A 26,610-nucleotide genomic window follows, 5' to 3' on the forward strand; every position below is an offset into this window, starting at 1 on the left:
GTGGAGGTCAGCAGACCAGGAGCCCACCTCTCCTTCCTCCAGGTGGATCTGGGGGCCCGACTCAGCGTCCCAGGCATGGCAGCAGGCACCTTTACCAGCTCCTTCATCACTTGTTCTGAGCCAGGGTCATCCTGGTCTCCCTAACTTCCCACCCGAGCCTTCCAGCCCCCGGCACCCATGAATCCACTTCCCATCTCTGGACATTTCCTGCCATGGAGTCCACACTGTGTGGCCCTCTTGCTGAACACAGTGTCCTTGGGGGTCCCTCTGTTTGACAACCTGGCTTTTTTCACTGCTGTGTTGTGTTCCACTGCATGAATGGGGCTTGCTCCCTTCTCCGGGGGGTGGACACTAGGTGGTGAATGAAGGGGGCCTCCATGTTCGCGTTAGGAAGCGGTGGGTGGGTGGCTCGGCTCTTCTGTGTTTCCGTCTCTGAACAGCAGCTAAGCTATGGATTTCACAACCTGCCCAGCCAGGAGGATGGCCCGACTTCCCCCAGAGCCTCGCTGCCTGCCGTGGGGTTCATCTTGTTTTCCAAGAGCAGTCAGGCACCAGAATCCCAGACTGTGATTGCACAGACCCTTTGCACAGACCCTTCCCCCTTTGCCCACTGAGCTCAGCCCCTCAGCTCGCCCTCTGTTGTCTTTTCTAACTTTTCAAGATTTCTATTTGTTTAGTGTGTGTCGTGTCATTTAGCCAGGGGAGCTACAGGGGTGCGCGCGCGCGCGCGCGCGTGTGTGTGTGTGTGTGTGTGTGTGTGTGTGTGTATACACGCGCGCACAGTCAGAAAGTTACAACTTGCAAGCAGGTCTGTCCTCCCACCAAGTGGACTCCGGGTATTGAACTCGGGCCCTTTGCCTGGCTGCAATCACTCTGCCCTGTGAGCCGTCCCACATCCCAGGGATTTTTGAAGCGGGGCCTTCTTGGGTTTTGTTTCCAGCGCTCGTCCTTAGGGTTGCCGGGAGGACTCAGAAGGCGCACGATGGAATTATTTCTGGGGCTGGGGTAGGGAGTTGTCGCATGCCTGTCATCCTCGGGAGCCGAGGCTGGAGGATTGCTTCCAGTTCGAGGCCAGCGGGCTAGACAGTGAGATGGCTCCAAAAATCAAAACCACGGGCAAATGCAGCGCGTGCACCGCGGCGTCCGCGGGTGAATCGAGTCCCGGGGTGCCGCGTCCCCGCTTCTCCCCGAGCAGGAGCCACGCCTTCCGCGGCGCCGAGTCATCCGCGTTGTTTTCCCCACTCCGCACTCCCCCAGTCTTCCTGGGCCGCGCTGCCGACCGCCGTTGCCCCGGGCAACGCGTGCCGCCTCGCTTCCTGTATTGATTTGAATCCTGAAGGACGTCCCATACTCCCGAGCTGCCCCGCGCCGCCTCGCGCAGGCGCAGTTGCTCGCGGTGGGCGCGAGCCCGGTGCGGAGTGGGCGTGACCCGAGGGCGTGGCTTCCAGACGCAGTGTGGTGGCGGCCCCGGGGGCGTGGCCCAGGAGGGGCGTCGGGTAACGGGTAGGGGGCGTGGCTTCAGTTGAGGGCACAGGGGATTGGCGGGTGCCCGGTGCGAGGGGCCGCGAGGGGCGTGGTCGAGGGCGTGGCCTCCCCATGGAAGCCCCCGGAGGCGTTAGGGGGAGGGCCGAGGGGGCGTGGCCCGGCGGGGCTAGGCGCGCCTGCGTGCGGGGGCGTGGCCTCGGCGCGGGGATGCGCTCGGCGGCGGGGCCGGTCGCGGGCGCGCGCGCGGCCTGCGGGACAGACGGAGGGAGGGAGCCGGGTTGCCGCTGAGTGCCGCCATATTAGCGACCGCGGAGGCCGGGGGATTCCCGTGAGCTGCGGCGGCGGGGCCTGGCTCGGCGGCGGGGCCTCGAGCGGGCGCGGCGAGTTCCTGGGACCGGCGGGGACCGGCGGGAACCGGCTGGCGACGGGAGCGAGGCAGGTGAGGACACAGGTGACTCGGGGACCCGCCCCCCGGGCCGACCCCTTCCTTCTCGGGGCCCCCGCGCCGCCTGGCCCTGGACCCCGCGTCGCCGCGACCCCCGGGCCCGGCCCCGACCCCGCAGTGTCTGCCGGAGCCTCTATCCCCGGAGCCGCGCTCCCAGCCCTGCTCCCCCGATCCGCGGCTCCGCCCGCGCGGCTCCCCGGACCCCGGGGTGCAAATGCACCCTGATCCCAGGTCAGGCCCCGCGTCACCCCAACCCCGGGTCGCCCACACCCGGCGACCTCGCCCTGACCTCGCCCTGTCCATCACCACCCTCCCTCCTTCCCCGGAGCCCGGTTCTGAGCAGGGCTCTGTCCACGTCCAGGGCGGTCAGGCCCCGTGTCACCCCAGCCCCTAGCTCCGTGCACCCCCAAACCCGGCTCACGCCTTCCTGCTCCCACCGAAGCCACACAGCCCAGGTGAGGCCCTTCACCCCAGAGCCGTCTGTACCCAGTGACCTCGTCCGGTCCACCACTGCCCGCTTACCCCTTTGAGCTATGTTACCCCAAATTTAGGGCATTCGCCCCCATGCTGCTCACTCAGAACTCGACAGCTACAACCACTCCTTGACACCCTGTTGACTTCCAAATCTAAGCCCCCCTGCCTCAGACACTCCCTACATCCAAACTGAATTCCCGGGTCTGAGTCACCCTCTTAAAATTGCAGTCAGAGCCCAGGAGTCTCAGACACGGCCTTGTGCGGGGTCGGGGCACGGGGGTCCCAGTGGATGGGATTGTGGGACGAGAGTTGCCACATGACACTCAGTGGTTCACCCAGCACCAGGTGCCCCATCTCAGGGGAGACATGGCCAGAAGGCCAAGGCAGTCTGTGTCCCCAAGCCCACCACATGCCCCTTCAGATCTGAACGCCCAGGCCCCTCCGTCCTGTCCCCGATTCAAAGCCATTGTCCTCTGCAGAGCCCTCAGATCACCCTGCCCACCCATCTCCTGACACCAACCCATGGAGAAGTGTCCTTCCTCCCATGCCCCCACCCCATATTCGCTCCCTAGTCCAGGGCAGATGGTGGGAAGCAGGTCCCCTACCTGTCCTGTGTGAGAGATGACCTCATTCCTCTGGCTGCTGGACCCCAATCCCAGCTCCTTCCTGCAGCCTGAATGAGTGTGATTCCCCAGGGAAGAATCACCTAGAACAGACAGCACCCCGGGTCTGGAGATCAGGCTTGGAGAGAAAGGGACTTTGGGGGCTCTGGCTCTCTTGGGGCTGGATTGGCTATTTTGTTTATTTGTTTGTTTGGTTGGTTGGTTGGTTATTTGAAACAGAATTTCTCTGTGTAGCCCTGGCTGTCCTGGAACTCGCTATGTGTACCAGGCTGGCCTCGAACTCAGACCCGCCTGCCTCTGCCTCCTGAGTGCTGGGATTAAAGTCGTGGGCCGTGACCACGCCCAACAAGTGCTGCAGATATTAATGGGGTTCCTCCAAGGATATCTCCAGGGTGTACTTGGTACTTGAGGGATTTTAGCCCAGTGTGTCTTGTGGGTCAAGGTCTTGTGGCTGGTGTCAAGGGTGTACTCTCTTTGCCAATACGAGGCCTCTGCTTCCTTGTACTAGAGGGTTGGAGGCTAAGTGTGAGCTGCAGGAGTACTGGTGTGTTTCCTTTCCTGGTGCTGGGCATGGAGCCCAGGGCCTTTGCACATGCTAGACAGTAGCTTAGCAACAAACCATGCCCCAGCCCCTCACTCAGAGATGCCCCGCCCCTGACCATGGTGTCCCAGCCCCTCACTCAGATGCCCCGCCCCTGACCGTGGTGCCCTCGCTTTTTTTCTTTTTTTTTTTAAGGTGTGTGTATGGACTTTTTGTTTGTTATCTTTATTTTACTTGTGTGGATATTTTTCCTGCATGTATGTCATGTATGTCTGGGTACCACATTTGTGCCTGACAGAGACCAGAAGAGGGTGTGGGGTCCCCTGGAACTGAGGTTCCAGACAGTTGTGAGTTACCTTGTGGGTGCTGAAAACTGAACCCAGCTCCTCAGGAAGAGCAGCCAGTGTTCTTTCCACCAAGCCGTCTCTTGAGCCCTAAGCTAGGCTGCTAGGTTTATTTTTATTTTATGTCTGTGTGCGCGCGCACACACACACACACACACACACACACACACACACACACACACGTGCGCGCTTGTGTCTGTGTGTGCTTGTCTATGTGCATACCTTGTGCATGCAGTGCTCATAAAGGCCTGAGGGGGCGCCGTGTCCTAGAACTGGAGTTACAGGTCCTCACCTGGGTGCTGGGAACCAAGCCTGCTCCCTTGCCTGTGGTCTTTACCACTGAGCCATCTCTCTGCCCATTTATTCCCTTAAGCCTTCTTTAAAGTGTGTGTGTGGTGTGCATGCGTGTGTGCAGGCACACAGTCCAGAGGAGAGCCCGACACGCGCCCCACCCTGCCACTGTCTGTTCCCTTGAGACAGGTCTCACTGCCTGGAGTTGGGCTGACAGCCAAGAAGCCTCAGCCATCCTCCTGCCTCGGTTGCTGGAAGCACTGAAGTTGACATGTGTGTGTGTTCAGCAGGGCCTGGCCCTTTGTGAGAGTCTTGGGGTTTCAGCTCTGGTCCCCAAGGAAGCCACCCCACAGCCCTTCCTTTTTATTTTGAGACAGGATCTTAGTAGTTGTCCAGGCTGGCCCAGAACTGGTAATCCTCCTGTCTCAACTGCCACAGTAGCTGGGATCACAGGCCTGTGCCTTCAGGGGCTTGGAAGGACCCAGGCTGTCCCTCTGCTCTTCCTCCTGAGAAGTCCAGGAGAGCCCTGTGGGGGTGGGGCCTGCCGGGACGGGGTGGCAGGACACAGGCCTTGGGAGCCTGAGGCTGGAGGGTTGTGAGTTTGAGGTCCATCTGGGCTCTAGCAACAAGAATGGAGTGAGAGGGAGAGAGACTGGTCAGTCATCAAGGGGTCCTGTCCAGGTCCAGGCGCACATGTTTCCCAGTTTCTCTCAGGGTCTGACGCCCAGGCTTCTGAACTTTCTGTTCTGGGTCATGTAGAAGGAGCAGGGTTCAAGGTCCTCTGAGGACCCCTGAGTAGCAGATACCCGGAGGCCCCATGATTCCTGCTTCTGGAGTGAGCCGTCTCCTCTGCCCTGCACAGAGCCCTGAGGATGCGGGTGGAGACACCTGTCCAGCAGGCAGCACTGTGTGCAGCTGGGAGTCCAGAGCCACGGGTCGGGGACAGCATTCCCCTGCCTCAGCCTCCTGCTCAGCACTGGGCCTTGCTTCCTTCCTAGTTCAGCTGTTAGGTGCAGCAGGTGGCCCCACGCCCCCAAAGCTGTAGTTTTTCTTAAAGATTTACTTTTTATTTCTAATGTGTGTCTGTGTGGGGTTGTGCATGTGTGTGGGCGCCCAAGGCCAGAGAGGACATCCATGCTCTGGAGCCGGACTTAGAGGTGGTCGGGCCAAACGCAGGCCCAGGCCCTCCGATGCCACGGTGAGCACTGACTCAGGAGCCCTGTCTGCACCCCACCTGTCTCCTTGTGTCTGGTGTCTGTGTCTGTCTTTGTCTCTGTGTGTGTGTGTGTGTGTGTGTGTGTGTGTGTGTGTGTGCGTGCATGTATGTGTGGGTGTGCATGTGTAGGTCAGAGGCCACCATGCAGGGGTGAATTCTCTCCTTCCACTATGTGGGTCCCAGGGCTGCAGCTCAGGTGTGCAGACTCTGCCGCCGGCCTCCCCCTGCTGAGCCCTCTGGCCAGCCTGTTTCTCTCCACACTCTCACTCTAGCTCAGGAGGCCTCAAGCACACAGGCAGTCCTCCTGCCTCAACCTCCCGAGGGCCAGGACAGCATGCCCGGCCAAGAGACTTCTGGGGATGGGCTGCTGTCCCGTCTGTCTTCACCAACCTTTAGAAAAGGCGGGGTTTTTGTTGTTGTTGTTGTTGTTGTTGTTGTTGTCTGTTTTGGTTTTTTTAGACAGTTATTCTGTGTAACTGGCCTGGCTCTCCCTCTGTAGCCCAGGCTGCCCTCAAACTCACAGAGATCCACCTGCCTCTGCCTCCTGAGTGCTGGGGTTACAGGTGTGTGCCACCACTGCCTGGCTTGAAAAGTTGGTTTCTATTGTTTTCTCAGATTTTTATCTGCTTTATGCAGGTAACATTCTCATATCTCATGTTTTATTAGAACAGACAGTTGTGGTGCATCCATCACCTGTGTATATTCTAGAACTCTCCATCTCCCTAAAGGTCAACCCATTCTCATAAGGCGTCCACCAGCCTGCAGCCCAGTGTTCTGCTCTGAAAGCTTCCTGCCATGCATCCCTAGTCCACATCACTGTCTGGACATGTGCTCCCCCCTCTGCTGGGGATGGGTGCACACACTCATGTGCCCCCCTCTGCTGGGGATGGGTGCACACACTCATGTGCCCCCCTCTGCTGGGGATGGGTGCACACACTCGTGTGCTCCCCTCTGCTGGGGATGGGTGCACACACTCATGTGCCCCCCTTCTGTGCTGGGGATGGGTGCACACACTCATGTGCCCCCCTCTGCTGGGGATGGGTGCACACACTCATGTGCCCCCCTTCTGTGCTGGGGATGGGTGCACACACTCATGTGCCCCCCTCCGCTGGGGATGGGTGCACACACTCATGTGCCCCCCTCTGCTGGGGATGGGTGCACACACTCATGCCCCCCTCCGCTGGGGATGGGTGCACACACTCGTGTGCCCCTCTGCTGGGGATGGGTGCACACACTTGGATGTTTGCTCTGCCTCCGCCATCGCGGTGTGACCATTGACAGTTGTGCCTCTCCTGTCCTGGTGCAGTGGTGAAGGGTGTGTGTGGTGACTGGAGGCCAGGGACTGGGAGAGAGCTTGGGGCTGGGTCACTTGCCCTGGGGAAGCAGCCCACCTTGCTAAGAAATCCTCTAACCCCGAGTCTCGGAGACTGCACCCCGCCCCCAGGGTGGGCAATGCCTGGGAACGGGATGACCGGGTCAGCTGCAGGTGGGGGGTGGAGGCCGGAGTTGCCGCTCAGCACCTGCGGGGCCTTTGTGCTCCATGTGGGCAGTGCTGTGGCCCTCAGGGGACAGAGCCCCTGTGCGTCCTGTGAGGACCCTGGGTGTCTAGTGTGCAAGCAGCCACACACCTGAGTGAGGCACCGGGTCACATGGAGACCCGGGTTACAGTGGCAGGTGTCTCTCCCCATGGGCCAGCTCTGAAGGACAGTGATGGCCGCCTGGTCTGCTCAGGCACCAGGAGAACAAATGAGTGGTGTGCACACGCCTATTGGGGATGTTCCTGCACCCGGGCCCCAGGCGGGGGCAGGTGACTTGGTCAGACCCCAGGCATCCAGGGCAGCTGCAGTACCCCTGGGCTCCCTCGCTAACGGGAGCTGTCAAGACCCCTGCTCTGCTTGTTCCTGTGGCGGGAAGGCCGACGCGCAAGAGTGAGAGGCCATCTGGGCCTGTCGTGTGCCTGCTTCTGCATCTGCTACCCCGGCCACCACCCGCTGACTCCTTCTAGCCTTTCTCAGACCCTTCGTGCGCCCCAGCTCCGCAGGTGTCCCCCACCCTCCCCCAAACACACACACACTCAGAGGAAGAGCCCGAGGTCACCCTGGGGGTGAACCCGGGTCTCCCTGGGTCTCCCATGCGCCTACTCAAGGTTCCTGGGCATAGGGTCTCCTGGAGACTCGGAGACTCTGGCCAGAGCTGTGTGCCTCACCGGGAATTTGTGGTGACACCAATGAGAGCAGAGTGGGGTGGGGACGCCATTCCTGGGGTGCAGGGAGCTGGGCAACAGGCTGCTTGTTAGCCTGGGTCATGGGAAGTCCCTGCCCTTGGCCCCTAAGGGCGTCTGTGGAGCAGAGGCCCCGGTCAGCACCTGAGCTCTGTGGGACATGTGACTTAAGGTCACATATGAGGGGCCCTGGGTCCAGGCGCCCCCAGATGGGCACTGCTTCAGGAGCTGACCCAGCTCTGTCCTCGGCCACTCACACGGCTCAGCTCTTCCGGCGCCCTGTGAGTTTCCAGGGCAGGGAGCAGTCCTGACCACACAGCTGCACCAGCTGTGACAGGGGGAGACTGGGGTGAAAAGGCCTGGTGCTTTGCTGGGCCTGGGCGGGGGTGGTGCCGGGGCCTTGGGTGCAGCTGGCCGCCAGCCTCGTCCCCCACCTGCTCCGCGCTGGAGAGTCTTGAGCAGTCTCTGTCGTCCTCCTAGGAGTATGGAGTGCTCCCGACTCTGGGGACACGTGTCTGTCAGGCCTTGGGGAGCTCCTGACACGGAGTGGGTGGAGGCCGGGAGTGCGCCTCAGCACCCTGCAGGGTCCAGCAAGCCCCACCGTGGCCATAGTGCAGGATGGCGAACCCCCACACTTGGCTCCAGGTGGGGGTTCGCCTTGGGTTCTTTGACACACAAGCTGTGGGGACCAGTTTTTCAAGATCTGTAGCCCCTGGAGGGTGTGACCAGTGGTTGAGGGCCAGATGAGCCGAATTTCCGTCCTTGGGGGAAGCTTCCTGGTGGCAGGAGCCCAAGGGCTTTCCAGTACCCAGTGCCAAGCAAGAGGACAAGCGTGCAGTGGGGGTGGGTGGCACTGGCTGGGGCAGCCACAGGACCGATGGCCCCATCACCTCCGTGGCCCCACTCGCTTTCTTGGGCTCTTGGCCCCGGTGGGCACCGCACTGGGACGGCCCGAGCCCTGCCGGGCGCTGGGCACCATTGCATGCCCAGACACCCCCACCCACAGCATCCTGGGATACAGCCAGAGTCAGGGTGCCTGAGGGAGACTGAGACAGCAGGAAGCAGCAGGACCCAGAGCAGCTCCCCAGGGTTGGCTGGGCCAGACTGGGCCTAGGAGGAGTGAGCCAGGCTTGGAGCCAGGAACTGCCACCCGATGGGAGTTCACAGGCCTAGGCCACCCGGCTGCTGGGTCACGATTGCACCCAGGGACTGGGGACCAGGGAGCAAGAGAAAGTCCAGCCTCTCCCTCAGGGCCAGGCAGAGGGAGGGGAGGGTCTGCCCTGCCAGACCAGACGGTGGCTGTGCCACCAGGCAGGGTCTGTGACTCGGCTCCCCCCCCCACGTCACCCCGCCCCTCAGCCTCACGTCGCCACAGTTAAACGTGTGCCTGCCTAGCCCAAAGCTTGGTGTGAGTGGAAGATATGCCTGGGGCCATAGTGCTGGGAGCAGGAATGGTCTGGATCCGCCCCCAAGTCGGCCTCAGCTGCAGTGGCGTTGAGGTGATGCTCTGAACGCTCCCAGGCTCTGGATCTTCCAGGCCTGGCTCTGTGAGTGGCCGACCTTCTGCTTGTGCACCTAACGGTGGACTTGAACTCCTGACCCTCCAAGCGCTCCAGAGCAGCCTGGTACACAGGGAGAGCCCGTCTCCAGGGTGGTGGTTGGATTGAGTGGTGGGCACAGTCCTCTCCTTCACCCCCGGTGTCTGTGGGCTCCTGTCATGGAGCCCACACTGTGGCCTTCTGTGTCTGGGTCCTCAAGGTCATGTTAGTGCCTCCCTGTTCATGGCTGAGTAATGCTCCAGTGTGTGGATGGACCTGCAGCTGTACAGGCCTCAGCATGGGGGTCGTCCATCTCAGGTGGACGTCTAGGAATATAGCACAGTTCTCGGTCACATGGTCCTCCAGCTGTTTGAGGGACTGGGGCCTGAGAGAGTGCCAGGCTCCAGGGAGGCTGGGGAGTTGGTGTTGAATGAGGACCACGCTTCGGTCTGGGAAAGTGGAGTGTCCCGGAGAAGGATGCCGCAGTGTCTCTGCCTTTCTCTGTATTCAGTGTGTTCAGCCTTGGGTGGAGGGAAGGCTCAGGGCTCAGGCCAGAGGGGCCCTGTGGGGTCTGGGGCCTCAGGCAGGTGGGCAGCCCTGGAGCCCTGCACTGGGTGCTGCAGCAGGGACTGTCCCCAGGCTGGGGGCCTTTGCCACATGGTGTGCCGGCCGAGGGCCTGGGCCTGTATTAGCAAGCAATAGCCCCGCGGCCTGCGATCCTGGGCAAGACAGCCTCTGAGCTCTGCCCTGGCCGGCCACAGCTCCCACCTCAAGTGCAAGGTGTCTGAGTGGGCACCAAGGGTCATGGGTCACAGTGGCTCCAATTGCTGATGAAGGCTGTGTCCCCAATTCCCCCACACTCATGGCTTGGTGGTGGCCCCACCTCCCCGCTAGCACTGGTCACTCCAGGGACTGAGGCTCACCACACGAGACCCTCGGGTGCAGCGGGGCCAGCCTGAGGCTGCTGGAATGGCAGGACCAGGAGGGATCCCGCTGCCCACCCACCCACCCCTGGGGCACAGCACCTGCTTCCAGGCTAAGGGGTGCTGAGTCCTTGACACCTGGGATGCGCTCCCTAGGCACGGTGACACCGGGGTGCACTCCCCAGGCACGGTGACACCCGGGGTGTGCTCCCTAGGCACGGTGACACCCGGGGGTGCTCCCTAGGCACGGTGACACCCGGGGTGCACTCCCCAGGCACGGTGACACCCGGGGGTGCTCCCCAGGCACGGTGACACCCGGGGTGCACTCCCCAGGCACGGTGACACCCGGGATGCACTCCCCAGGCGCGGTGACACCCGGGGGTGCTCCCCAGGCATGGTGACACACATTCAAGGTTCTCCTTCTTAGAGGTTGGTGGTCAACCTAGGCTACATGAGACCTTGTATCGAAAATAAAATTTGCAAAGCTGCCCAGCAGGCTGTTTTCTTCGGTTGAGTTCACGGCCCGGGCTGCTATGAGCTCCTTCTGTCTGCCCTGCAGGCTGCCCTCGGCTGCGGGCCCCGCCCCGCCCGCCCGCCCGCCATGGACCAGGACTATGAGCGCAGGCTCCTGCGACAGATCATCATCCAGAATGAGAACACGGTGCCCTGTGTGAGTGACCGGGGAAGGGCACTGTGCATGGGCTGAGGGCCTGCCCGGGGTCACCGCGGCTAACCCCAGCCCTCCCTCCCCCAGGTCTCAGAGATGCGGAGGACCCTGACACCAGCCAACTCCCCAGTGTCCTCGCCCAGCAAGCATGGTGACCGCTTCATCCCCTCGCGGGCCGGAGCCAACTGGAGCGTGAACTTCCACAGGATCAATGTGAGAGCCAGGCTGGGCCGGGCGGGCCCGTCACCCTGGGGTGGGCACAGCCGCGTGTTGCGGTGACCCCCACGGGTTCCTCTCCCGTAGGAAAACGAGAAGTCCCCCAGCCAGAACCGCAAGGCCAAGGACGCCACCTCAGACAACGGCAAAGGTGAGGCTCGGCCCCGCCCACTCAGCCACAGGCCCCGCCCAGCTAGTCTGCCCTCTCCTGATGCCCCGCCCCACAGACTCCACCCTCCCGAGGCCCCGCCCCCGAGACGCTCCCAACGCCCCGCCCCCTGCAGATGGCCTGGCCTACTCGGCGCTGCTGAAGAACGAGCTGCTGGGCGCGGGCATCGAGAAGGTGCAGGACCCGCAGACGGAGGACCGGCGGCTGCAGCCATCCACGCCCGAGCACAAGGGCCTCTTCACGGTGAGCCGGGGGCAGCCAGGGCCCGCGGGGCGGGGGGTCCGGACCTGTTGGGCCCTTGTGCGCCTCCTGCCCCGTTTGTGTCAGCTTTGGGGTGCTCAGGGTTTACAAGTCCCGAGGTGGCGGCGGCCGCTCAGTGCGCTGTCCCTGCCGCAGTATTCCCTCAGCAGCAAGCGCTCCAGTCCCGATGACGGCAACGACGTGTCCCCGTACTCCTTGTCCCCCGTTAGCAACAAGAGGTGAGCCGGGGCCGGGGGCCGCCGGTGATGATGGGGGGACACGGGCCCGGGGCGGCAGCGAGCGGTGTCCTGCTGTCCCCGCAGTCAGAAGCTGCTGCGGTCGCCACGGAAGCCCACGCGCAAGATCTCCAAGATTCCCTTCAAGGTGCTGGATGCGCCGGAGCTTCAGGACGACTTCTACCTCAACCTGGTGGACTGGTCCTCCCTCAACGTGCTCAGTGTGGGCCTGGGTACCTGCGTGTACCTGTGGAGCGCGTGCACCAGCCAGGTGGGCGCCCAGGCACCCTGGGGGGGGTCTGACTGACCCCCCGTGCAGCCCACAGGGAGGGGGCGGGAGGGAGGGAGCAGCCTGCAGAGAGCCACCCCTACCGTCCAGGTGCCCCCCACACCCCGGCTTCTCCCTGCAGCAGCTCTGGGGCCCCGTGGGCTCTGGGGCGCTGGTCCCCTTGCCAGCTTCTGAGGCGTCTCTGTGCTGAGTGGGTCCTGGGGAGGCAGCAGAGGGCGGGTCTGGGGCCAGCCCGTCAGTCCCTGCTCTGCCTCCTGCCCACAGGTGACCCGGCTCTGTGACCTCTCTGTGGAAGGGGACTCGGTGACTTCCGTGGGCTGGTCTGAGCGGGTGAGTGAGGAGGTGGAGCCCCCTGGCCCTTGGGTCTTCAGTCAGGCCACTCAGCTGAGGGCGTCTTCCCCACCCCCCAGCAGCCGCCTCCTGGCCACCATGTTGGTGCGACTGCGCTGCTCCTGCAGCGGCCTGCAGTGCTGGGGGGGCTGGTGTGTGTGCCCCAGCACGGGGCTGGACCGGTGATGGATAACCCCAGCACTCCGAGGCTGAGGCTGGAGGATCTCCCTGAGTTTGAGGTCAGCCTGGGTAACATCTCGACTCAGTGGCAGCCTGGGCTACAGTGAGCCCATGTTTTAAAAGGCAAAACAGAAAAAACGAGCTATAGAGACGGCCCTGTGTCTCTGGGGAGCACAAGGTGAGCCAACTTCTCATCCCCACACCCACCTGATGGCCACCTGGCCACACTGTCGCCCTAGGGGAACCTGGTCGCCGTGGGCACACACAAGGGCTTCGTGCAGATCTGGGACGCGGCTGCTGGGAAGAAGCTGTCGGTGCTGGAGGGCCACACTGCGCGAGTGGGTGAGGACCTGGCCAGCCCAGCCGCGCCCTGGGGCACAGCCCTGGAGCAGGCCCAGGCTGACCTCCTGTCACCCTGTAGGGGCGCTGGCCTGGAACGCAGACCAGTTGTCATCCGGCAGCCGCGACCGCATGATCCTCCAGCGGGACATCCGCACCCCGCCCCTGCAGTCGGAGCGGCGGCTGCAGGGCCACCGGCAGGAAGTGTGTGGTCTCAAGTGGTCCACAGACCACCAGCTCCTGGCCTCGGGGGGCAATGACAACAAGGTAGGACTCCTGTCACCCTCCCTGTCCACCGTTCGCGTAGGCCCACACTAGAACCTGGGGCGGGGCAGCCTGAGGCCTCACGGGAGGGGCTTCCCAGGTCCTGGCCCAGGTATTCAAAGCCCACATCCCTGGGGTCCCCAGAGTTGGCCGTGGGGTGTGCCTGCCCCGGCCTGCCCCCCGCCCACCTGGTCACAGCCCCGGCCTGCCCCCTGCCCCCGCCCGCCCGGTCACAGCCCCGCCTGCCCCCCGCCCGCAGCTGCTCGTCTGGAACCACTCCACGGTGAGCCCAGTGCAGCAGTACACGGAGCACCTGGCGGCCGTGAAGGCCATCGCCTGGTCCCCGCACCAGCATGGACTGCTGGCGTCTGGCGGGGGCACAGCCGACCGCTGCATCCGCTTCTGGAACACCCTGACGGGCCAGCCCCTCCAGTGCATCGATACCGGCTCACAAGTGTGCAACCTGGCCTGGTCCAAACACGCCAACGAGCTGGTGAGCACGCAGGGCTGGTACGAGCGGGCGCGGAGGTGGCCCAGCCCGGCGGCCCAGCCCGGCGGCCCGTGCACTTGCACGCGCCCTCTGCGGCTCTGACTCCCGGTCTCCACACTAGGTGAGCACACACGGCTACTCGCAGAACCAGATCCTCGTGTGGAAGTACCCGTCCCTCACGCAGGTGGCCAAGCTCACCGGCCACTCGTACCGGGTCCTCTACTTGGTGAGTGTTGGTACTGCTGCCCTTGGCCCCTGCGGCTGCACGTGGTGGGCGTCTCTGGACGGCCAAGGGTGTGACACACCAGCCTCCGGCTGCCCGCTCCTCATCTCAGGAGGAAAGCCACCACTAACCAGTGTCCCCGTCCTGGGATGCGGGGAGGGGAGGATCCCCCCCAGCTGACCTCGGGCCGCCTGGCCTCTGTCCAGCATAAGGGTCAGTGTCCCTGGCCACCTGGTAGGCCCAGCTGTGTCTTGCCCAGCTCGGGAGTCCAGGGTCTGTGTCCCCTGCCTGGCACCTGCCTGGCTTCTGCCTGGGTCTCAGAACCTGCCTGCTGGAGAACAACCAGGGCCCTCTGTCCCCTCTGTAGGCCATGTCCCCTGACGGGGAGGCCATCGTCACCGGGGCTGGAGATGAAACCCTGCGGTTCTGGAATGTTTTCAGTAAAACACGCTCTACAAAGGTAACGTGGGTGGGGGGTGACTGCCTGCCCCCTGCTGTCACGCCCCTCGGTTCTCAGGGCGCCCTGGCACACAGTCACTCATGTTCCCTGTTCCCAGGAATCCGTGTCTGTGCTTAACCTCTTCACCCGGATCCGATAGACCCGCGGGCGGGATGCGCAGCCCATGGGGCAGAGATGGAGCAGCCAGCATGCATGGGCCCTGCAGTCCTCAGAGGCATCTGGCGGGCGGGAGCCGGGCCGGAGACCCCAGAGTCTCATTAAACGCCTCGTTGTGAGCTGTGGAGCCAGTGTCTGGGACAGGGACACGGGGACCCTCAGCCACCGGCTGCATCCCCTTCTTGCTGGCCGTCAGCGCTCAGATGGACACTTGTGACCTCCCTGTCACCACTGCCCGAGCCATATTGGACACAGCTGAGCAGGAAGCCCGAGATCCCATCAATTCCCCAAACCCAGTATCACCTGGGACCTGTGGACCAGAGCCATTGCGCCCCCCGCAACCTCCCGAGTGTCACCCCAGCCGGAACATCCTGGGAGGCGCTGGCGGGGACCTGCGCCTCTCGCCCTGACGTCCTGTTGCGTTCCACCCGTGTCTGTGTGCACCTCCTGTGACCCCATGCCTGTCCGCGTGCCTCTTCCCAGCCAGCTGCCTCGTCTGCCGCGTCCACCTCCTTCTGGCCTTCTGGAAGCTTCCCAGGCCTCCCTGACCTCAGACCCCATTTCTGCCGCCCCTCCTCACCTGGGGACACTGCAGATCCCCAGTGTGTGGCTGGCCATGGTGTGTGCACGTGTGTATATATGTATCTGTGACGCCCTGGGTCTGTTGTGCGTTTTCTTGCCTTGTTCCAGCTGATGGCCGGGACCCAGGTCACTGTGGGGTTTGCCGCCTGCGGGGCTGGGGTGTGGCCTCCTGTCAGGCTCTGGTCGATTCTTAGCAAAGCCCAGGCCAGTGGCCTCATCCCAGCAAGGCATCGGCTCGGCCTGTCAGGAGTTCAAGGTTCAGGGTCACCTGCTGCTACTCACAGCCTGGACTTTGCCCTGTCACCAAAAGCAAAATGTCCAGTCAGGACCCTCAGCTGTGTGCTGGTGCAGAGGGTCCCCTGTGGCCTGTTCCTGGTGGGAGCTGGCCACACAGGAGACGTGCAGGGGACCTAGATGCAGTTCGTATTCTGTTCCTGATGTCCCAGGTGGGTGGTGCAGGAGGCGCCCCCTGGACAGAGCAGCCTCGTCCGTCTGTCCACCTCAACACCCAACTGATCACAGAGTCTGGGCTGGTCTCCAGTGGGCAGCCAGATGTGAAGGGTGAGGGCCGGTGGGGGCCTGGGCAATGCGCAGCAAGGTTGTATCTCCATTGCCCTTAGGTAAAGCTGACAGTACTTAGCTGAGCTGGGGGTAGAGGAAGAGGTCCAGAACCCAAGCCCACAGAGCCTTCCAGAAGGACAGGCAATGGGGTGTGGCCTAGGCCCCCACCCACAACATGGCTTGCTGTAGTTTCCCTGGGGAAAAGCCTGCCATGGGACTCAGGAGGTCTAAAGCCTGGCTGGCTGTGTGCCCCGGCCGAGGGAACGGTGCTCAGATGTGCCCTTCCACAGTCTGGGCTGTGGCGCAGTCTGCACAAAGACCCTGGGTCGGGACAGGTGACCAGAGTTGATGTCTGTGCTGTGGACCGTGGTGCCCAGGCAGCTGCCACCTGATAGAGGCCCTGCCCATGGGCAGTGGTGGCGTGAGTGTGGTTGTGTTGGCATTTGTTTATTGTAGTAAAATATACAAAGCGTACAATGTGCCATCATAAAGTGAGCTGGCCGATGGATTCAGCATCCTCAGTTACATAACAATCACCGCTAACTCCAGATCAATCGATGACCAAAGAGGCCCCGACCACAGCCCCACAGGGCCACTTCCCTCTGTGGAGGCCTAGAGTGCAGTTCCGTCAGGGAGTTCACATGCCGAGGCCTTGTTTCCGGGCCCTTGCTGAGCACCGTGTCCTGAAGGTCCCTCCACATGGGCTGACGACAGTCTCCACTCGTGGCTAAGTACTGGTCCAGGGCAGGCACCCATCACCCAGCAGAGTCCCCCCGGCTCACACTGAGTCCCACGGAGCACAGTGCCCTCCTTGTCCAGAGGACAGAAGGGTGGGGTGGGGTGGATAAAGGCTGGCGAGAGAGCGTGGCTTCCTGCTGTGGGACAGGGGGAGCAGAACATCCAGATGCCCCCATGTAGGGAGCTGGCGGAGCCACAGACCCCAAGCCCCGCACCAGGAAGCAGGCCGAGGTCATGGAGCCCACTTCCCTGTTGCCGGGACACCTTTGTCCCTGTCAACAATGGCCCCAGGGCCTTGGTGGTCGGAGCCTCTGAGAAGCAGAGGCAGCCATGGAGAACCTGAGGCGGGAGGCCTCCCAGCCATTTGTCCCCTCGGGCACCCTGGAACTGTACTTCCCTGCCCTCCTACACAGGTGGGTCCCTGCATTTGGCACCCCCTTCACCCGGGCACCAGCTGGCCACCCCCTAACCTGCCCTCGGGTGGCTGAGATGTGGGCTGGGCTTGGAAGCTCCTGGGCTGTGTGTGTGTGTGTGTGTTGGGGAGGTGAGGTCTCATGTAGCCCAGGTTGGCCTCAGCTTCACCCTGGAGCTGAGGATGACCTTGAACTTCTGATCCTCCTGCCCCCCCCCCAAGTGCTGGAATGTGACACCATGATGTACATTTTTTTAATTTGACGCAGGATCTTTCGGGGTAGCCCAAGCTATTCTTAACCTCCCAAAGCCCTTGCTCACTCCTCACTCAGCATGCCGAGCACGGGTTTGTGCTACCCGGAAAAACAGTCCCATTTCACAGGCCTGTTTGGGCTCTGAAACTGTAGGGGCCCCACGCCCTTCTCCACTGCGAATTCCCTAAGCCCGGCACCGCATGGGTACCATCTATGGGGAGCTTCCGCAAAGCGCGACCCTGCCTTGGTCCCCTGGTGACGCCAGAAGCCAGGCTCATGCCTGTTAAACAAGCACTTGGGCGGCTGAGGCAGGAGGATTGCCTCAAGGTGAACACTGACAGTGAGACCCGCCTCAAAAAGAAGCAGGGCCACGCTGGCTGATAATGACTGCAGGTGGGGTGGTGCACGGAGGAGACGCTGGCCAGGGACGGGGGGACCCTCGCCCCACAGCACCTTTAGGGGGTCAGACACCCCTGAGACAGGGCAGCAGGCTGGGAGCAGCCGGCTTGGCTCAGCCGCCGCCGCCCTCCTGCAGCCATGACTACCTGTCCCTGGAGGGGCCCCGCTGGGCGCCGGCCGTCAAGCAGGCCACGCGCTGGAAGTTCACGCCCATGGGCCAGGACGCGGCCGGCCAGGTGTGGTACACGGGCCTGACCAACTCGGAGCCGCGCGAGGCCTGGTACATGCTGCCCGACGCGCTCGACAGCCCCTACCGCGAGGCCCACGCGCGCTGGCACGGCTGCTTCGAGAGCCGCCAGCGCGGGCTGCCCTCCGGTGAGTGTCCCGCCCCGGGCCGGCCGCGCACCCCCGTGGGCCCACGCTGACGCCGCCCTCGCCTCCCCGCAGCCTACAGGCAGCACCTGCGGGAGACGGCCTTCTGGGACCCCACGCTGCCGGCGCAGTACCTGGGCGCGGGCACGCGCTGGGGGTGCGTGCCCTGGAGGGACAGGCACGTGCGCGGCAAGGAGTTCGGTGAGCGGCGGGCGGGGGTGGGGGCTGGGGGGAGCCGGGGCGGGGTGCACGCGGGTCACCCCAGCACTCCCGGGGCAGAGGCAGCCTGGGCTACGCGGAGAGACCCGGTGTCAAAACAGCGGGGGCAGAAAAACCAAACAGTCAAGAGCCGGGCAGCGGGTGCGACGGGGCGGGGGCGTGGCCGTAGGGGCGTGGTCGCGGGGGCGGGGCGGGGCCAGCAGGCCGAGGGTCCCGCAGTGCCAGCCTCTGAGCACGTCCGGGTCCCCAGTGGTCAACAGGAACCTGTTTGGGACGGAGCAGCCCAAGCGGTCCAACTACGTGCCCGACCTGTCGCCGCCCCAGCGGCCGCGCTACACCTCGCAGGACTTCAGGCAGCGCGGCGGGGAGCGCCCCTGCCCGGCCACCGGGCAGCCGCCCCCGGCCTTCACGCCCTCGCTCTGATAAAGCCGCACTGCCACCCGTGCCTGCGCGCGTCCCTCCCTCGGCCACCCGTGCCTACGCGCGTCCCTCCCTCGGCCACCCGTGCCTGCGCGCGTCCCTCCCTCGGCCACCCGTGCCTGCGCGCGTCCCTGCCTCGGCCGCCCGTGCCTGCGCGCGTCCCTGCCTCGGCCGCCCGTGCCTGCGCGCGTCCCTGCCTCGGCCGCCCGTGCCTGCGCGCGTCCCTGCCCCGGCCGCCCGTGCCTGCGCGCGTCCCTGCCTCGGCCGCCCGTGCCTGCGCGCGTCCCTCCCTCGGCCGCCCGTGCCTGCGCGCGTCCCTCCCTCGGCCGCCCGTCCCTCCGCACGCACCCGGGGCCTCCCGACCGCTGACCGAGGCCCTGGCCTCCCAGTCCCTGCTCCAGGCCGAGGCCGAGTCCACGGCTGGGGCGGGGCACCCAGGGCGCAGGGAGCTCGGCCAGGTATCACCCCCCCCTGCACACCGTGCCCTCTGACCCCAGGCAGGTGGGGGGCCAGGGGCGTAGGGTGTCTGGTCCTTCGTCCTGTTGCCGCGGGGAGCCAGGTCAGGGCCGGTCTCCGAGGTCCCCTGAAATTGAGGAGTGGGTGGCATTGGGAAGGGCGGGTCCCAGGTCGCACCCCCCCCCCAGCCCCCAGTCCCCACCCACCCAAGCCGCAGCGATGGAGACTCACGGGCGCGGATGCGGATGGGCCAGATGAGGAGGCTGCAGAGAGCCAGGGCGGCGGCCACCCCCACGCCGCCCGTGACGATCACCATCACCCAGTGGTAGAAGCCAACGCAGGCCCTGCAGCACAGCTCGGAACTGGGGGCAGAAGGCGGGCTGAGGGTCCCCGGGGATCGCTGCAGCACCCCTGCAGCCGCCCCCCCCCCACGGCTCCCACCCACGTTCCAGGGCACCCTAGGCCCACACCCCCCCACAGACACACACGAAGTTCCCCTGCGCCCGCAGCCCGACCCAGTGGGTTCCTGAGCTCCAGCGTGGGCCGGCCCTGCCCCAGGGCCTTTGCACGGCCCGGCTGTGGTACCGAGGCTCCTAACACCGGTCAGGTTCTCAGGACCCCTCCCGGCCTCCTGCCCGACCCCGAGTCCTGAGCCGGCACCTTCCCTCCCCCACAACCCACTTCTGCATTAGCCGTTACGGACGCGGCCGGCACTGTCCTGGGCCGGCTGGGTGGCTGGGTGGCTGAGGCACCCACGCCCTGAGGGGTCCGAGTGGGTCTGTGCCACCCGCAGCCCGGCCCTTAGCTCACGGGGACCTCAGTTCGCAGGCGGAGGAACATGGACTCACGGGCAGGGGTGCAGGCTCTGCGCCACCATCACGGCCAGCCCGTTGGCCACCTTGTCCGAGAAGCTCATAGCGCCGTACACGAAGGCTCCGCTGCGCTGTGGGGCACGCAGGGTCAGCGCCCAGCCCCGGGGTGCGGGCCGCGGCCTCCCAGGGCCCCGCCCACCAGCCCTACCGTGTGGGGGCCGATGAGGTCGGCGGTCATGGCCAGCGAGGTGACGAGGATGGTGGCGCAGCCGGCACCCAGCAGCACCGCGGCCCCGTACACGGCCACGCCCAGCTTATCGGCCAGGGCCACCCATGCGGCGAAGGCCAGGATCACCAGCAGCCCGGTGAAGTAGGTCATCTAGGGAGGAAGGAGGCGGGTCCTGCATCGGGCCCACAGTGCTGGCCCGACACCTGCCCCCTCCCGACACCTGCCCCCTCCCGACACCTGCCCCCTCCCGACACCTGCCCCCTCCCGACACCTGCCCCCTCCCGACACCTGCCCCCTCCCGACACCTGCCCCCTCCCGACACCTGCCCTCTCCGGTCCTCAGCCCGGGGAAAGCACCATTAAAAACGCTACTGCACTCGGGAGGCAGAGGCAGGTGGATCTCTGTGAGTTCGAGGCCAGCCTGGTCTCTAAAGCAGTTCCAGGAAAGGCGCAAAGCTACACAGAGAAACCTTGTCTCGAAAAACAAACAAACAACACGTCCTATTCTCCCATGACAGGCACTGCCCATCCACGCCCAGGGCAGACATTACTAATCGACCTTATGCTATACAGCCAGGTTAGACATTGCTAATCCACTTTCCATTCTACATCCAGGGTAGGCAATCCAAGCCAACCCACCAGGCTACTAGAAGAACAGCCTGGAAGATTCCAGAGCCCTGTGGCCTGAGGGCCAGAGAATCCAGCTGCCCAGAAGTCTGGATTGTAGAATTCAGGCCACTGTGTGACACCAGGGGTGTGGGTCTGCCCTGGGGGGGGCTCCCCCAGCCTCCCCCTCCCTCCCCTCCCCCTCCCCCCCACCCCCCACCCCCGTCACTCACATTCCTCCCTATTCGCCTGTTGATGGGCTTCATGAGGAAGGAGGAGATGAAACCGCTCAAGTACATCACCAGAGGGATGGTGGCGATGAACTTCTGTGGAGGGAGAGGCAGTGGTGGTCCTGAGAGGGCTTCCGGGTGGGAGGGGCCGCCCACCTCCACCCCGCTGTCCACCCCCCGGCCTCACCTTGGGCAGGCTGAGAGAGTAACTCAGGTACATGGCAATGTAGGTCTGAGACAGGTTCACAATCAGCCTTGTGGTCATGTACAGCATGCCCACCTGTGGGCAGATCAGCAGGGGGACAAGCCAGGGGTCAGGGGGGACCCAGTGCGCTCCCACCAATAGGGGATTTGGAGAGCAAGCCGAGGGCTTCCACAGCGGGCACTGGCTCATTACAGATGGCTGCTCAGCAGGCCAGGAGGGAAGAAATCTGTGATTAGTAATGTCTGTCCTGGATGGGGTAACGTTTGCCCTGCATGTGGAATGGGAAACTGATTCATAGTGTCTGCCCTAAGCATGAAACAGAAATCAGTTTGCCCTGAGAGGTCAATGAAGGGGTGATTAGTGATGTCTGTCCTGGGAGTGAAATGGAAATCAGTAACGTCCACTCTGAGCACGGGATGGACCGTTAAAAAATAACGTATGCCGTGGTTGTAGAAGATTGATTCATGGGGCCGGGCAGTGGTGGCACACACCTTTAATCCCAGCACTCGGGAGGCAGAGCCAGGTGGATCTCTGTGAGTTCGAGGCCAGCCTGGGCTACCAAGTGAGATCCAGGAAAGGCGCAAAGCTACACAGAGAAACCCTGTCTCGAAAAACCAAAAATAATAATAATAATAATAATAATAATAATAATAATAATAAAATAATAATAATAATAAATAATAATAATAAAATAAATAATAATAAATAAATAATAATAATAATAATAAATAAATAAATAAAAATAATAATAATAATAAATAATAAATAATAATAAAATTAAAAATAATAATAAATAAAATAAAATAATAATAATAAAAATAATAAAATAATAATAATAATAAAATAAAATAAAAGTAAAAAAAAAGAAGATTGATTCGTAATGTCTGCTCTGGATGTAAAATAGAAGGCTGATTAGTAATGCCTGCCCTGGGTACAGGGACCCAGCATGAGATCCACTGGTAATGTCTGTCCTGGGTGGCTCTGGAGGGACTGGTGTCTTCTCCAGTCAGCTCGGCCCCCACAACGTACCTGATAGAAAGCTGGCTCCCGAAGCCAGTGCTTCCAGAGCAGATGTGGCCGGGCCGGAGGGGCCACCAAGGGGCTGTGCTCATCAGGTTCCGTGCCCGGGGGCCGGCGCCGCCCCTCCTTGGTACCCAGATGGAAGAGCAGGGAGAAGACGGCTCCCACGCCCACCACCAGCAGGGCCAGGTTCTGGGAAGGACAGCAGGGTCAGCCATGGCTCCCGCAGACTCGAGGACCCTGGGGTGACCGGAACGCCCCGACTTACCCGAAACACCGGCACATCCTGGACGCCCAGCTGGTCACCCACACTGTCGTCCTGCCCCGCATGTGAGGAGCCCTGCAGATGGAGCAGCAGCCAGGCGGCACCATAGACCGTGATGTTGGCCACCACGGTGAATGCGTACCTGTGGGCGAGGGGCCGGGCTGAGCGCACACAGTCCACAGACGCGGTCTCTGGTACACAGCAAGTGCTCAATAAATGCTTACTGTCGGTCAGAAATCCAGAACACCACCCCCTAACTCCCCAAACTGGCGGAACTGGTCCACAAGGCCACAGCGTCCCACCCTGAGTGTGACTCCCCGAGGACCAGGCCACAGATCCGCTGTAGAGCAAAGGGCCCAGTCCCGTGGGGACAATGAGGCCCTTGAGCTGGGGTTCCTTTGAAGAGCGGGTGTCCCTGAAGGGCCTGGCCTAATCAGGTGACTCAGGACACAGGCCTTGGGCTGCACCCTGGGGTCACAGACCACTCGGCTGGCCTCAGAGAATCGTCAAGGCGCAGTCCAGGCTGGTGAACGCCTGCACTCTAGCTACTCTGCAGGCCGAGGGGAGTTCCGGGCAATGTCAGCCTGGGCCACGTGGGAAGAGACGGACTCAAATGTTTTTTTGTTTGTTTTGTTCTTTTGTTGTTTGTTGTTGTTGTTGTTTTCCTAGACAGGGTTTCTCTGTGTAGCTTTGCGCCTTTCCTGGATCTCACTCTGTAGCCCAGGCTGTCCTGGAACTCACTTGGTAGCCCAGGCTGGCCTCGAACTCACAGAGATCCGCCTGGCTCTGCCTCCCATATTTTTTAAAATATGGGCTGGCAGTGGTGGCGCACACCCTTAATCCCAGCACTCGGGAGGCAGAGGCGGGCGGATCTCTTGAGTTCGAGGCCAGCCTGGGCTACAGAGTGAGATCCAGGACGGCCTGGGACACAGAGAAACAAAACAAGGAAAGGAGAAAGTGTGGCGACAGGAGAGTCCTTGCTTCCTCTCCGTGGCTCACCCGACAGAGACACAGTTCCCGAGACTCCCAGCTAGGCCGCCATCCCCAACCCTGGAGTACCTGAGGGCTGTGAGCTCCACCTTCTCGTGGTCGCTGGTCACCAGCTCTGGGATGAGACTCAGGTGGGCAATCTGCGTGGCCGCCCAGCCAAACTGGAAGATGACGATGAAGGGTCCATAATAGAGCAGGGCGGCCCACTCAGGGGTGGCCTCCCCGCAGCCCAGGCACGGGCTGAAGATGAACGGGAAAGACAGCAGGACACAGACGGTGCCTGTGAGGGCAGAGGGTGGCAGGCAGGGGTGAGAGGAGGCCACAGATCAGGGCACCCGCCTCCACCCTCTGCTCAGACGGAGAAACAGGCCACAGCAGGCCAGGAGTCTTCTCCATGCCTGTGACTAGGACGGAGAAAGGACAAGGATGGGGTCCCTCGCCGGCTCTGAGCTCAGGGTCACCCCCCGACCCCACCCCACCCCCCGTCACATCTACGCTCTGCCCTGGGGGGAGGGGAGACCAGCTGGGCAGGGAGGAGTCAGTCCGCTCCTGGTCCTGGGGACAGGACACACGTGGTGCCTGTCCTGCTCCATGCACTCAGAAAAGGACACTGATGAATGCAAGACCCTCCCTCACCCCATCATGCCGTCCCCCCAGGCCGACCAGCCAAGCCCCTGCTCCAGCGCCTGTCCCTGGGCCTTCCCCGGCTGCCCCATGCACTCATCCCCCCACAGCCTCTGCTGTGTGTCTGCAGTCCCGGGGTTTGTCACACCCACACCCAGGGACGCCCGACCACCTGACCCCAGGCTCCCTGGGGCTGGCGCAGGCGCCACCAGCCACATCCCTCCCATGTCCAAGGCACTCAGGCCAGGCTGCGGACACCGAGCCCCAGGTGGGTCAATATCTGAGGTCCCTCTGCAGCCCAAAGGGAGACATTTTCACTCAGTCTGGAGGAGCGCAAAGGCACTGCATAGCCCAGGTCAGCCCTGAACGCCTGATCCTCCTGCCTCAGCTGGGATTAAAGGCAGGCGCCACCACATTTTTAAGTAGATGAACTTGATGAACTTGAGGCCCGGTGAGACAGGGAACCCTCAGAAAGGACTCTGAGCCTCGTCCCTCTGTCTGGGCTTCCAACTTCCCCTTCCTCCCGGAGGTGACCTCACCAACCCCCATGCCTTGGATTGAGAAATGAAACCAACCCCCAGGAAGGGACCGGGGCAGATTCCTAGGGGCTGCCCCAGGGGGCCGTGTGGCCTCTGGACTCTCTCCCGTGACCATACCACACCCTGCTCTTTCTGGGGCCTGGTTAACCATTGGCCTAGCCAGGGTCAGGCTGGTCAACTGCAGGTGGGCGGCTTGGCCTCTCTGGGCCTCCGTTAACCTAAGAGTTCTTGTTTGGCTCTGGGACCCAAAGTGGAGTAAGTCTCTCAGGTTTAAGCAGCTCATCTGCAGTGTGGTGGCGCACGCCTTTAGTCCCAGCACCCGGGAGGCAGAGGCGGGTGAATCTGAGCTCGAGGCCAGCCTGGGCTACGGTGTGGGTTCCAGGACAGCCTGTGTCCGTCCGAGTCTCGCCTCCTGCCTCTCACTTTCCAGGATTCTGTCACCCCAGTCTGTTCTGTTGGGCCATGCCCTTCCCTGACAGTCATCGGGCGGTCTAGCCTCCTTCCAGGACTGCCTCACTCTCCTGGCCCAGGCAGCGTAGAGAAGTCGTCAGTCTGCTGGGGTGTCTACCTGCCTCACCGGGTTGGGTGCCTCTCCAGTCTGTCCCCCTGTGATGGGGGCCAGGGAATCCCCCCCAAACCACCCACCCACGCCCAGGCCCGGGCCCAGGGCCTTGGCAGGCTCAGCTGGCCCCGAGTCTCCAGGCAAACACGAGCCCTTCTGAGTATTTTTTTCTTTTTTGAAAACGGGGTCTCACTAGCCATCCCCCTGCCTCAGCTTGTGAATATGACAGGTGTCCAGGCTGCACCTCAAACGCCCACACCAGGCTACTACGGCCCTCTTGTCCCGGAATCTTCCAGGGTCCACAGCCTAGAACAATCCTGAGAAACTAGAAATTCCAGCAGCTGCCGCTCAGCACCCAGCCTGGAGCCACTGTTCTGTCCCGAAAAAATGTCACCAAGGGGCAGGGCTGGGCCGGCAGCCACCCACCCCAGGGGCAGGGCCTGAGCCTCCGGGCAGCTGGCTGGAATTCCAAGAGGAGCAGCCACAACCCCACCGCCAACCTCCCCAATGTCCCCACCAACGGAGAGGGACCCCCGGCTGGGCCGTCCCAGGCAGGGCAGGCGGGTTGGAGGGAGGGCAGGCGGCACGGGGCAGGACAGGAGGCTGGTGTTCAGAGGACGGAGGCTAGACCGCCCGGTGACAGTCAGGGAAGGGCATGGCCAAGACTGGGGTGACAGAATCCTGGAAAGAGAGAGGCAGGAGGCGAGACTCGGACGGACACAGGGTGACAGTGGGGGAGAAGGGGACACTGGGTGAGTGTCAGAGGGAAGGGGTCACGCCACAGGATGGCAGTCAGCGGGGAGGATGGGGACACTGGGCGGCAATAGGAGGACGGCCCGGGGTGACAGACAGAGGTGGGGACACCCGGGGTGACAGACAGAGGTGGGGACACCCGGGGTGACAGACAGAGGTGGGGACACCCGGGTGACAGAGGTGGGGACACCCGGGTGACAGTCAGAGGTGGGGACGGCCGGGGTGACCGCCGGGGTGGGGACTGCCCGGAGTGACCGCCGGGGTGGGGACGGCTCACCCGCCAGGTGCCAGGCCTTGCGGGGCCCGTAGCGCGCGCAGGCGGCGCGGTCGGCCTCGTAGCCCACGAGCGGCGTGCAGAGCCCGTCGGCCGCCTGGCCGAGCAGCAGCAGCAGCCCGGCGCCGCGCGAGCTGTAGCCGCGCACCGAGTGCAGGAACAGCAGCAGGTAGGTGAACCACATGCCCGCGCACAGGTCGTTGAGGAAGTGACCGACCGCGAAGCTCAGCCGCGCGGCGGGGGACAGCGTCCGCGGCGGCCCCGGGCCCGCGTCGCCCGGCGGAGGCGACATGACGACCGCGGGCGCCGCCGCCCCGCACAGCCGCGCTGCTCTGCGGCCGCCGCTCCCGGAGCCGCCTCGACGGGGCGGAGCCGCCGACCGACGGCCACGCTCGCCAATCAGAGTCGCGCGCCTCCGTGGGCGCCCAATCGGCAAGCGGGGGCGTGGCCTCAGCGTCCCGCACTCCCGCGGCCCTAACGCCGCCCGCTACCGTCCGGTTTTCATCATCGCAGTTTGTTTTTCTTTTCTATTTTCTTCGTGTTTTTATTTCTCTAACTTTAAAAAAAAAAAAAAAAAATTGTGTCTTTTTCTAACGCAGGGTTCCATGTAGCCCAGGCTAGCCTCAAACTCACTGTGCAGCTGAGGATGGCCCTGAACTCCTGATCCTCCTGCCTCCCCTCCTGGTCATGGGGGCTGCACCCCACACACCAGGCCTTGATTATTTCTCTC

General features: G+C 63.1%; 3 protein-coding genes across 5 annotated transcripts; 2 read left to right on the forward strand and 1 right to left on the reverse strand.

The window, feature by feature from the left end:
- The first annotated feature begins 1,712 nt into the window (after window positions 1–1,712).
- On the forward strand, window positions 1,713–15,018 carry Fzr1 (fizzy and cell division cycle 20 related 1). The gene is made up of 14 exons (XM_076559313.1): window positions 1,713–1,924; window positions 10,661–10,771; window positions 10,856–10,981; window positions 11,072–11,135; window positions 11,269–11,396; window positions 11,550–11,632; window positions 11,717–11,900; window positions 12,183–12,248; window positions 12,668–12,770; window positions 12,850–13,034; window positions 13,291–13,524; window positions 13,643–13,747; window positions 14,112–14,204; window positions 14,302–15,018. The coding sequence occupies exons 2-14, from the start codon at window positions 10,703–10,705 to the stop codon at window positions 14,341–14,343; spliced, it is 1,482 nt and encodes a 493-aa protein (XP_076415428.1). The 5' UTR covers window positions 1,713–1,924; window positions 10,661–10,702; the 3' UTR covers window positions 14,344–15,018.
- Window positions 15,019–15,934: 916 nt separating this feature from the next.
- Window positions 15,935–26,222, reverse strand: Mfsd12 (major facilitator superfamily domain containing 12). Of its 2 annotated transcripts, none has more exons than XM_076559314.1 (10): window positions 25,884–26,222; window positions 23,198–23,408; window positions 22,142–22,280; window positions 21,883–22,065; window positions 20,836–20,928; window positions 20,652–20,744; window positions 19,793–19,963; window positions 19,621–19,715; window positions 19,004–19,134; window positions 15,935–18,899 (listed from the first exon to the last, which is right to left on the reverse strand). In XM_076559314.1, exons 1-10 carry the CDS (start codon window positions 26,170–26,172, stop codon window positions 18,877–18,879), a joined length of 1,428 nt encoding a protein of 475 aa, XP_076415429.1. In that variant the 5' UTR covers window positions 26,173–26,222; the 3' UTR covers window positions 15,935–18,876. The 2 variants fall into 2 exon arrangements, with proteins under 2 accessions (XP_076415429.1, XP_076415430.1); XM_076559315.1 differs by lacking the exon at window positions 25,884–26,222 and adding an exon at window positions 23,925–24,652.
- Tektip1 (tektin bundle interacting protein 1) lies at window positions 16,515–18,341 on the forward strand. Of its 2 annotated transcripts, XM_006978129.4 has the most exons (4): window positions 16,515–16,654; window positions 17,442–17,680; window positions 17,753–17,878; window positions 18,147–18,341. In XM_006978129.4, exons 1-4 carry the CDS (start codon window positions 16,572–16,574, stop codon window positions 18,317–18,319), a joined length of 621 nt encoding a protein of 206 aa, XP_006978191.2. In that variant the 5' UTR covers window positions 16,515–16,571; the 3' UTR covers window positions 18,320–18,341. The 2 variants fall into 2 exon arrangements, with proteins under 2 accessions (XP_006978191.2, XP_042123478.2); XM_042267544.2 differs by lacking the exon at window positions 16,515–16,654 and having other exon boundaries at window positions 17,290–17,680.
- Window positions 26,223–26,610: the final 388 nt, after the last annotated feature.

This window comes from Peromyscus maniculatus, chromosome 22, assembly GCF_049852395.1.
Source record: "Peromyscus maniculatus bairdii isolate BWxNUB_F1_BW_parent chromosome 22, HU_Pman_BW_mat_3.1, whole genome shotgun sequence".
Classification (NCBI taxonomy): domain Eukaryota; kingdom Metazoa; phylum Chordata; class Mammalia; order Rodentia; family Cricetidae; genus Peromyscus; species Peromyscus maniculatus.

Excerpts from the sequence above, each read along its gene's own strand:
- Fzr1 (XM_076559313.1), top strand. The coding sequence starts at position 10,703 with ATGGACCAGGACTATGAGCGCAGGCTCCTGCGACAGATCATCATCCAG. Across the intron at positions 11,901-12,182 it reads GGAGCGCGTGCACCAGCCAG|GTGACCCGGCTCTGTGACCT; the intron begins GTGGGCGCCCAG and ends TCCTGCCCACAG. Across the intron at positions 13,035-13,290 it reads CGGGGGGCAATGACAACAAG|CTGCTCGTCTGGAACCACTC; the intron begins GTAGGACTCCTG and ends CCCCGCCCGCAG.
- Tektip1 (XM_042267544.2), top strand. The coding sequence starts at position 17,290 with ATGACTGCAGGTGGGGTGGTGCACGGAGGAGACGCTGGCCAGGGACGG. Across the intron at positions 17,681-17,752 it reads CCAGCGCGGGCTGCCCTCCG|CCTACAGGCAGCACCTGCGG; the intron begins GTGAGTGTCCCG and ends GCCTCCCCGCAG. Across the intron at positions 17,879-18,146 it reads CGTGCGCGGCAAGGAGTTCG|TGGTCAACAGGAACCTGTTT; the intron begins GTGAGCGGCGGG and ends CCGGGTCCCCAG.
- Mfsd12 (XM_076559314.1), bottom strand. The coding sequence starts at position 26,172 with ATGTCGCCTCCGCCGGGCGACGCGGGCCCGGGGCCGCCGCGGACGCTG. Across the intron at positions 20,929-21,882 it reads GGGAGCCAGCTTTCTATCAG|GTGGGCATGCTGTACATGAC; the intron begins GTACGTTGTGGG and ends ATCTGCCCACAG. Across the intron at positions 19,716-19,792 it reads ACCTCATCGGCCCCCACACG|CGCAGCGGAGCCTTCGTGTA; the intron begins GTAGGGCTGGTG and ends CGTGCCCCACAG.